The sequence below is a fragment of the Astatotilapia calliptera genome, chromosome 11 (genome assembly GCF_900246225.1).
Source record: "Astatotilapia calliptera chromosome 11, fAstCal1.2, whole genome shotgun sequence".
Taxonomy (NCBI): Eukaryota; Metazoa; Chordata; class Actinopteri; order Cichliformes; family Cichlidae; genus Astatotilapia; species Astatotilapia calliptera.
The window spans coordinates 19,071,322-19,082,249 of NC_039312.1; the positions used below are offsets into that span (position 1 = coordinate 19,071,322).

Sequence of the window (10,928 nt, forward strand, 5' to 3'; positions counted from 1 at the left end):
GCCGGCGAAGGGGAGGGAGATGAGAGGGGGGAGGAAAGGAAACCCAGATGTGAAGAAGGAGGAAGAGGAGGCACAGAGGTGGAAGAGAAAACCAAGAGGATCAGAGGGGAAGTTGAAAGGCAAGGTTGGGAGAGGAGAAGGTGATTCATAGGCGTGGGCAGTCACTTTTCTGTCTTCATACAACTGCTGAGAAACCAATCTTCTGTTTAGGGTTGGCAAATATACTCCACAAAGCTGCAGGGTTCTGCATTGTGTCTTTGTTGAAGCAGTTCAGGTAGTTTACCACTATAGATACTGTAGATAGTTTATTGCCTTGGATACCACAGGTGTTGGCATAGCAACAATAGATTTGGAGTGTCTGTGCTTACTAGGAGCAAACATCGGGGCTGAACTGTTACTTCACTTAAGGATGAGCTACCACATGATTGATACAGTGGAGCAGACTTACAGCTGCAGCTGTACTGTAGTGCATGCTTAATGTGTTGTCCATTATCAGGGAAACAGATGTAATATAAAACAATCAGACTGGGGTTTTTTGCATTTTTTCCAGCGTGAATGAAACAAGCTGAGGGGAGGAAGTGATGGGATTCATTCTGGCATAGCACGGCACATGAAAACAGCGTTGTCACATTTGCAGTTTACGTTGCAAAAGCTTTGAGTTAAAGTAGCACACATAGTACTTTTTAGGGATGAAAAGTGACTAGACTACTGTCTCAAACATTTAGGACTGTAGGTCTATAAATCCATGCTTTTTCTGTTCCCTCGGAGGTCTACTCTCTGGTTTGGAAATAATTTTGGATCACATGCTTCTGAGCATCAATCAGGGTTTGTTGGTTTTGTTATCTTTGACTTCGATTTATCCAATAAGGTTATTAACAAATGCCTTACTGAAAAAAAAAAGTCCAACATTCCCCTACTTAACAAGTGTTTAATGTCCTAATACAGAGTTATCACGGTGAACATATTTAACCATCAAGTCAGCTGTGAGTTTAATGTTAGCCCAGTGCCTGTCTAAATATACAATATTGACAAAGCTAATGCAAAGTATGGGCTGTTTAATCAGAGCAAGTGTTTTTCTATGCAAATGAACTGAGCACTCTTTTGACTTAAAAGGCAAACTCACTGCAACAGCATGAACTGAAGAAGAAGAAAAAGCTAACAGGAATTTTAATAACTAAATCAATTAACACAGTGTCCATTACCTGCAGGTCAAATTACTTCCTGATTTCTATTATCTTGGATAGTAGGAAATACATATTTCTTAAGACATGACACAGACTACAACAAATTGCCTTGGTTCGTTAAGATTATTCTTTATTATGAAGTGCCACAAAATGCTTTGTGTTCATTGTGCTTACATTGTCTGAATACTGGCTCAAAAAAACCCAGGAGGTCCTCACTCTGCAACAGAGATCCAACCCTCCTGAGGTAAGGTGTGTCAGATATCACTATACAGCAGTAAAAATGTCTCAATCCAAAGGATTCTTTACAAACCCTCTTGCAATAAATGATTATTTAGGTTTATTACCATTCTTTAACTTGAAAATACAAAAAAGAAGAGAGGTCAAGCTAGTACAAGGTTTTTAATTCTTCTCTACCTGAATTCTAGTTAGTTTCATTGTGCTACTTTCTTTAGGGTGGAGATGACTAAAATGGAAGTGCTTAAAGAGGCCAGACCAGGAGCTTGGCCAGAGACAGACACACAGACAAACAGACTCAAAACGAATCCTTTCTCCTTTAAAAACCACTTAATAGCCACACGTCCACTTTAGCCCTAATACATTTAGACTACAGTGCAAAGTTTCAACCAGAGTTTACAATGATACAATTTGGGATAAGTAAACAGAGAAACTGCAGAGATGATACTTTCACCCTTTTTTGTCCTATTCTTACGTCTACTATCAGTGTCTGAGAAACGTGTGTAGAAAAATAAAGGTGATGCTTTTGTTCTCTTTGCGTAAAGGGAATCGCAATCATGCTTTTAACACTGTTTTTGCAGCTGTTTGCCTTTTTTGTATTTATAACTGTTGTTGGGTATTTTGGCCAAAATCATACGTAAAAAGGCAAAAGTGCTCGGCCATAACAGACTGGAGCGCTATGACTAATCATCTGATACAATTCAAGTAATTGCAGCTCAAATCTAGTTCATACATCAAGAAAGGAGATAAGACCTACAATTTGCTGACTCACACACTGATTCCCTCAGTCACAACAGAAGTGCTTCCTTTAATATTGCCTTTAAAAAAAGTTTCTTTGGAAAATATAATTGTATTGTACTGTGTTATTGTGCGGCAAAGCATTTATCACAAACTGTAGACTTTTTGACTTTATAAAATTGTCAACCATGGCTGCCTTTGATCATTCATCTCTGAGATAAAAATTTGTTTAGCTAATGCATCCACATAACCGTGCTGTCCTTTTGTCTGTGTGCCCTTATAAACTGTGTTCAATACGGGCCAGTCCGGACTTACACTGAGTGTCTGAGGAAGCACTGCAATTACAAAAAGCTTTCTTTGTTAAAGATTCACATCTGAATATTAAACCTGTTCTATTTTTTTAATTGCTCAAGCTTCACTGTACACAAAAGTTTAGTCACCCCAAATGGCTCGTCAGCAGGCACCGCGTGCTCACATGTGAGGACGTGCACCCATGCATCTGTGCACCCGTGTTTATGTTTCTTTGCGAGATTACGATGTCGACGTGCTGCATTTTATGATGAACACACAAACATTTTCCTGTGCAAATCTGTGTGTCCTCAGTCTGTCTCCTGGGAAGCTCCATGAATCTGTAGAAAAGGTTTCTGAGCTGCAGAGAACTGGGTTCAGCAACACTGGTATTGACCACCTAGATTAAAGGTTAAATCTTCCATGGGGTCGGGGTTGATTAAAGTTAGCCTGTCCGTAGGTTTCTCGATCTTAGAGTTACCCTTCAGTTGGCCCAGTAGGGGTGAGTGGGGACTACTGCAGAATAATCAGGACTCAGTCTGGTGTATCTACAACAGTTGTAGCTAAGCTGCAATCTGACCATCAAGCTAAAGTGCATGCTGTTCCTGTGGTTTAAGAAAGCACGCTTTATGGGTTGGAAGCGAACCGGAAGAGCAGATGAGTAATTGCATTTCGGCTGAAGTCGACTTTGGTTCAACTTCAACTAAACTTTGTTGTTAACAGATAGCAGCTGCATGTCATATATGCTAGCTGTCAATTAAGGGTGATGGATATCTTATTGCATATTTATCCAATCTGATTGCTATTTTAACCTTAACATAAAGATAAAATTGGTGTTATTAAACTTGGCCGACTGTGACAGGAAATACTGTTTAAACGCATTTAAGTGTCATTTTGCCATCTCATAAACATCAGTAAACCACTGAATTTTGATGTATGGCCAATTATCCAATCTAAGTATCCAATCTAAGAAAAGGCCTGAGCCAAAGTAAGGCCTTGTTTGTTTTTGTTAACAATTAAATCACTAGAGCTATTGCAGAGCAGGGCAGTCAGGGTCATACAGTAGTTATCCTACAATAGGCCTCTCACCCAGCAGGCAGCTGATCCCAGCCTCTCTAGTCTACATCCTACATTAGTTCTACTCACTAAGAGGCAGGCAGTGCATAACAAGAGAGGAAAGACAGGACTTTTCTTTTTGATACTCTAACACTACATTGGCATGTTCCCTGATGTCTGTAATATTAGTATTTTTTCTGTTTATGACTATAGGTGAAGTAAAACATACCTGATTTTTAAACTGCTATACAGTAGTAGGTAATACTTCATAACTTCATCATAAAATACCATGCATTAAGTGATTATTGCTTTTAAAGAGTCCTATGGAGGCTCCAAGAGAAAAAAATAATAATATTGCCCTCGGGTTCTAGCTATAGGATTTTGGCAAAAATCATAAGCTTTTTATGATGTTGGCATAGGTTTTCATAATTTTTTTCTGTTTTCTTTTTTTTTTTTTTTGCATGCAATAACGTTAATAAGAAAAAAGATATTAACAACATAATAGGAAAAAATAGTACTCAAAAAAGTGACATATGCTTTGGCCTGTAGTGGTAAAAAGAGGTTGGCAAATATCCTACATACATATACAGAAATTAAAGTGCAACAAATAAATGGCAACACTTTTCATTGTTATCAAATCAAGTATAAACACATAAAAAACAAAAAAAAATGTCAAAACAAATAAATCAATAAATAAATAAATAGTATTTTGACCTCAGTAGTGGAGAGAATATGGTCACTTGGTGCAGCAGAGCATTATTATCATTATTATTACTATTATTATTACTATAATTCTTCCAAAAAAGAAACAACATCAGAATGAAAAAACTTTCACTGCATTTGAGTGCAGGGAGGAAACTAGTAGCTATAGGCTTACTATTGTCTTTGTCGTCATCCTCATCGTCATCCCTTTTTCCAAAATATACGGAGTCATACTGTATCTAGAAGCCAGGAGGAAGTCAGTATTAATGTCTCCATCCTCAATGGACAGAGGAAGAGGACGTGAAGAGTTTTGTTTTGTTTTGTTTTTTGAGGAAGTGCATGCGTCGATCAGTTAAATCCTTAAGTGGGCAAATCTCAAGGAGAAAAAATTGTGCTATCTTCATCATATTCATTATCACGAATAGGCTCCAAGGGAGGCGAGGTGGGGGAGGGGGCAGAGGGCCAGTGAGGAGGGGTGAGGAGGGAAAGCAAGGTCACATTCTGACCCAAAAATATATTGTTTGTGTCTGCAGTTAAGTCCGTAAGGGTAATTGTAATTCACGTCTGCAGTTTTGTCTCGTTTGATCTATATGGGGGGGTCATGCATCTAGGGGGCCGAGAGGAGAGAAGGGGCCTTTGAAGCAGGCAGACTCATAGTGCTTGTTCAGGTAACTCTTGAGCGCGAAGGTCTTGTTGCAGCGTTTGCACTTGAAGTGTTTGAAGGCCGAGTGGGTCTGCATGTGAGCGCGCAGGTTCGAGCGGTCTGCGAAGGCCTTCCCACAGTGGGCGCACCCAAACGGTTTCTCCCCTGTGTGCGAGCGCATGTGGCCCTGTAAAAGCCAAGGTCGGCTGAACGCCTTTCCGCACACGTCGCACTTGTGCTTGAGGTCATGAGTGAGCAGGTGCATGGCCATGGCGGGCATGGACACGTACACCTTCCCGCAGGTCGGGCATTTCTTTGCCAGCTTGCTGTCCAGCGAGCGATGCGTTTGTTTGTGCCGGCTCAAGTTGGAAGACGTGGCGTAGGTTTTGCCGCACTCGTTACAGGTGTGCCTCTGGATGGTCCTGGGGCTGCTGAGAGCTTTCCTCTTCGAGCGGCCATCGGTGATGAAGAAGGCATCGACTGTGTAACCCTCGCTCACTGCAGCGTCTCCATTGATATAACCATCCGTGAGTTCTGAGCCAGGGCTGTCAGGAGACTCAGAGTCGGGAGCCCCATAGTCACTGTGGATACCATCGTAGAGAGGATCAGGAGAGGGGACCTTGATGCCACTGTCACTCTCACCATCGTACACAACAGGGCTGATGTAGTCACTGATGTAACCAGCTGTTAATGGAAAACAAACAACAGTATTAGCATATTGAAAAGAGAGCTCATCTTAACATGGTATGGAAATTCAATGGTGTACAGGACTTGACCAAAACATTAGTTACTGGTGCCCCTATTGACATAACTTGATAGGTAGTAAAGAAACTGCTATGTTAAGATTAAGGTGGCAAAACATTTTCTCTGATCACAGAGAGATCCATACCAACAGGAAATGTGAAGGGCATTAATTCCTGCACGCGGAGAAAACTGCAGGAAACACATGAATAAGTCCAGATTAGCATTAAACTGCTGTAGCCTGCTAGACAAGCTTATCTTTCAGTACAGATACAGTAATGACAGAGATTCAGTACGCTGACCAGAATTACACAATCTGAATTGGTGGAATTAAATAAGCGCTTACTCACTGATGCAAACTATTATAATATGCCATTTGGGATATACAGCTGGCTTTACACAGCTGTGTGATGTTTTCCCCTGAATCTTCTTCCCACTCGAGTGCATTTATGTTTATAATAAAGACATAGAGAAGGGATAAATATTTCAAACAGCTGGTTCATCCCACCAGTAACTTGTTGCTGACATGTTACTGTAGAAACACAAGAAAGCCTCCACCAAGTGTTATGGGCAACAACGACAAAAAAACAGTGACATGACAGGTGTTACTGTATTATATTTGATGAAAAACCGATTTGAATTTCCTTTTAAATAAAACCACATATGGCACCAAAGTATGTGAAACATAAGGCAACAGTAAGATCTATTCCTCATCTCATTCTAAATGTAGAGATATAGATTTTAAGAGGCTTTTCAAATGTGAGTGAGCACACCACCGTAACACTGCCACATCTGTGTCCAAGTCAGATCCCTGCATTTGTCTTGCAGATATGACAGTCTCTGTAATCAGCTCACAAACAGCAGATCAGCAGCAACAGGAGCTGCACGTAAAAAAATGTGAATAGACATTTTAAAATACTGAGCGTTAGTCACTTGCCTGCATAACTGTGGACCTTAGCGGTGTATTGAAAGGGTCTGCAGGGTTAGGGTTTGTTCAGGGATAATTCAGCAATACATTTCCCTTAGCCATCAAAGGCTGCAGTCAAGACACTTCTTCTGTAAATGGTAAATGCACACAAGCTGACCCTGAACTCGAGAGAGCTGATTTAGCGTGTGAAAATGAGCATCAGCACCATGGACAGATCCAGTGCAGTGCGTGTCAGGGGCACGATGACGGCAGGCCTGCAGTACCGGCTTGTGGTGTGGTGTTTCTTTTCTTTGTTTCACAAATCTGTGGAGTTGATGACTTGGAGGACAGGCTTTAATTACAGGAATCCATTGAAAAGCTGTACAGGGACACACAGCACAGTCAGCTTATGCTCCTGTTCCCTGATGATTGATGCATTTTTGGAGAAAAATAACGCTCATTCAAATTTTATGTGGAAAATAATACATATGTACTTCTTTAATGTGTACTAACCAGCATTATATATAAACAAATGGGTCATACATTCTTAGATTTAAGCGTAAATCAATACCTTTGTCAAAATGCACTTGTTGTACACTGTTGTTTATGTTTTTAATATGGATCGACAGGTTGGATAAGTTAATAGCTCCAATTCATCCTTAATTGTCCCTGAAGACAAGCTAATAGTGGCAATATTAGCTGAGCTTATATCAAGCTGCTCCAACAAAAACTATCAATAGAAACACATTAGGTTCATCACATAATAGAGTGTAAAAATGAACTGGAACAATAACCAACCTATAAGATAAGATCCAACTAATCAATGTTTTTGAGAGGCTGTTATTGTGATGAAAGCACGAAATAATGACCACAGGTTTTGGGACACCTGCGTCGTAGATTCCTGTGCTTATTACTTATGTAGTCTCGGTAATGAACAAGCAACAAGCTCCATGTGACGCACATATTCTATCTCGCACGTATGATCACAGCCATGTAACATCCACTACAACGTCCCGTCACATCATTCACTCACAGGACGCAGGGCGGGACATAAATTATTCCAAAGCCGGTTCGTTCAAGCAGAAGGTTGTTCCCAACACTGCGTTCTGCTGTGGGCTGACTCTGCTCCGAGCCATAGAAGCTGCATTAAGCTGTTAACATCGCATGTTAGGGATGGAGACAAAAGGTGGCCGGGACAGGCTGAACAGGCGGCTGATGGCGTGTGAGACCTAGCAGGGCTTGTTAACTTCGACGTCATAAATACATCGCTGACAGCTTTCTTGCTTTACGTGCTGAGAATCACAGACAGGTCCGCGCATGGGACGCACATGTTAGCCTGTGGATGACACTGGGACGGGAGTCATGCGGTCTACACGGGCAGAGGCATCGCTCTCTTTCTTTTCTTCCCCCTGTAAAATGTGACGCACATAGTTGCAGGTTGTGCGGAAGTTTTCAGCTTTGGAGGAGCACAAAACAGCCAATCATTTTGAGTCTTTTCAGGATAATTACAAAAGTCACCCTCATATGGCTAAAGAAACGTCTGAAAATGGTATAAGAGAAGAAATGCATCCACATTCAACAGTTACAGCGTCATAGCCACGGTGCAGAAATCTGCCAACACTGCAAAACTGGGACAGGCACACCTGTACAGAGCACGAGGGGGAAGGGCCACGCACAACGTCGAAAGATGAGCCTGAGATGAGACTCGTTTTATATGCAAAGAAGAAAGCAATGTTTCAGGGAAACACTAAAAACCTGAGTGTTTTACAAGACAACGTTAAAACGATGTGTATGCTTCACCTGCAGGCGAAGGTGAAGACTTATGTCAGAAGACCATTATGCAGCTTTTACACACACACACACACACACACACACACACACACACACACACACACACACACACACACACACACACACACACACACACTTATCAGGAGATAACCACGATGTTTCATCAGATTATTTTCTGCAAACTCAGAGCTACATGGGAGGCAGCTCTTGTGCATCTCAAACATCACCCCGAGCTTGCAGAAGCATAACCGCAAAGGGTTTCGACTAAAACCAAGTGAAAGTGAGCTCGATATGAATAACCACTGTCCCGTTTCTGTCTCCTTTAAGCTTACTTACACTGCGAAGGGAGAGAAAGACCCCCGAATCGATGAAACATGCGACGCGCTTGATTTAGTTGATTTCACAAGTGACCTTTTCGCTTCGGCGGCAGCTCAACTCCTAGAGTTGAGCCCAAACGCTTCGACCGAGGATAATGTAACTTATGTACCCCGGTAAATAAAGTCTTAGACTGTGCGGTGTGGTAACATCCAGTTATCAGAGTGCATAGTTTTATGAGATTGACAGGTCTTCTGTGTTTTACTGTCCGAGCTCTTTTGCAGAAGTGAAGCAGCATGCAATTCTTTCACAGTCTGTGCTATTGATAACGCTTTGCTCCACTTTGATATTTTTCAATGCGCTGATTAGTGGAGGGCTTTGAAGCTTTTATTACCCGTGAGAAAAGTAACAAGCGTGTGGTAACTCTATGCTGTCTGATGTTTTGTAATTATCTGCCTTGATTACACCCACATCACCCCACAGGTAGCCAGCCACTCTGCAATAAGTTTCAGAGGTTATTGATGTTAGATGATGCTATACGCAAGATAAAAGGTGAAGAAAAAACGAAATGCGGTGCTGATACACTCTGAGTTCACGCTTACATTTTATAGTTATTGGTTGGCAGGAATGTGCACCGGTGTATCAAGCCCCAGGGTCAATTTTTAACGACCAATCACAGGAGGGAATCCCTTTAAGGCACAACAGGTAAATCCTGTTGAAGTCTCAGTCTTATTTCGGAAACATGTTCCCACCTTCGCCAACCTCCTCCTCTGTGAAATCGATTTTCTTCCGAGACACCTGTTAGTGCGCGCTGTGTAGGCTGCATGACCTACCTTTGTCATGTAGCCGCAGGCTGAGGTCTGTCCTGTGCCGGTAGGCGTTCTCCAGATCCGCCCCGGTGGAGAAATCATCCAGTTTCACCTTTTTTACCAGGAAAGACCTTGGCATGGTGGTGAGACACCGACAAGCTGCGCACACACACGCACTCACAAACACAACGACCCACACTCGCAAACACAGCCGATCGCCGACAGGCAGGCCAGCGTGGTGATTCGCCCGTGACACACCAATCAGACCGGCGGGCCGGGGGAAGATTGTCTTCAGATTGGGGAGAAAGCGCGAGCCTTGAATTGATCCGGTGAAAGAGTTGACGATCAACAAGCGCTTGTGTGTTCTTCCTCTTCTGCTCCGGTCTCTCTCGCTGTCGTCTGTCCGCCCCGTTTAGTCCTCGCGCACAGGAGGAAAGAAATGCAACTTCAGCACCGGACAGCTCCCTCCGAGGCGCGGGGAGGGGGTACGGGGGAGGCGAAGGGGTTGCCTCGTGCTCTTTTGAGCTCGCGGGAAGGCTGCAGACCAGGGGACAGAGGGCTCGCGAGGAGTCAGGGGAGATAAATAAATAAATAAACGAAACAGGCGATGGAAGACACCCCGCAACGCGCTCGGGCCTCTTTAAAGAAGAGGAAGAGGAGATGGAGCAGGGAGAGGAGGAGGAGGAGGAGGGAGGGAGGGATGCGAAGAAAACAAGAGGGAAAATTGAAGGATAATTTTTGGAAGCTTTTCAGTAAGAGAAAAAAAACGGTCGGACACCTCGTCCTCCCCTCTTTGCCAGAGAAATTAGTCCTTTATTCCACCTGATGACGACCACTCAGGCCGGTAAGAAAAAAAAAGAAAACACAGTAAGACTCCCTGCGGACGGATGCATCAACAGCATCCCTTCTTTCTCTCCTCTCTGTATCCCTCTCTCTCTCTCTCTCTCTCTCTCTCTCTCTCTCTTCCCCTCGTCTCTCTCTTTGCAGCTTCCGCGAGGTGTTCCCGTGAGTGTGCCGTCTCGCGATCAGCTGTTGGCATTTATACGGCGCAGTGAGAGAGAGAGAGAGAGAGAGAGAGAGAGAGAGAGAGAGATGGGGGGGATGGATAGACGCACGAGTAGAAGGAGTGCTTAATTTAATCCATCCCACATCCCCGGGGAGCGACGACTGGCCCGGATGATTTATTGAAGCTGTTATCACCCCCCCCCCCCCCCCCCTTCTTTCTCTGTCTTTCATTCTCCTTTCTCCCCTTCTCTTCATTTGTGTGTGTGTGTGTGTGTGTGTGTGTGTGTGTGTGTGTGTGTGTGTGTGTGTGTGTGTGTGTGTGAAAGAGAGAGAGAGAGAGAGAGACGCCATGTTTTGAGGAGATAAGACTGAAAATTATTGTTATGGTTTTTTAAGCTCATCGATTTGATTGCGCTATCGCAGCGTGTAACACGAATTTTAAATATTGTCCCATTGTGCACGATTCTTAGCAGTCCATGTACTTTCGTTTTTTTGGGTCTCCCCCTACATTTGAG

The 10,928-nt window shown here is 43.0% G+C and overlaps 1 protein-coding gene across 1 annotated transcript; it reads right to left on the reverse strand.

Moving 5' to 3' along the window:
* Positions 1-1,288: 1,288 nt before the first annotated feature.
* Positions 1,289-10,565, reverse strand: LOC113032667 (transcriptional repressor scratch 1). The gene is made up of 2 exons (XM_026185687.1): positions 9,433-10,565; positions 1,289-5,529 (listed from the first exon to the last, which is right to left on the reverse strand). The coding sequence occupies exons 1-2, from the start codon at positions 9,545-9,547 to the stop codon at positions 4,802-4,804; spliced, it is 843 nt and encodes a 280-aa protein (XP_026041472.1). The 5' UTR covers positions 9,548-10,565; the 3' UTR covers positions 1,289-4,801.
* Positions 10,566-10,928: the final 363 nt, after the last annotated feature.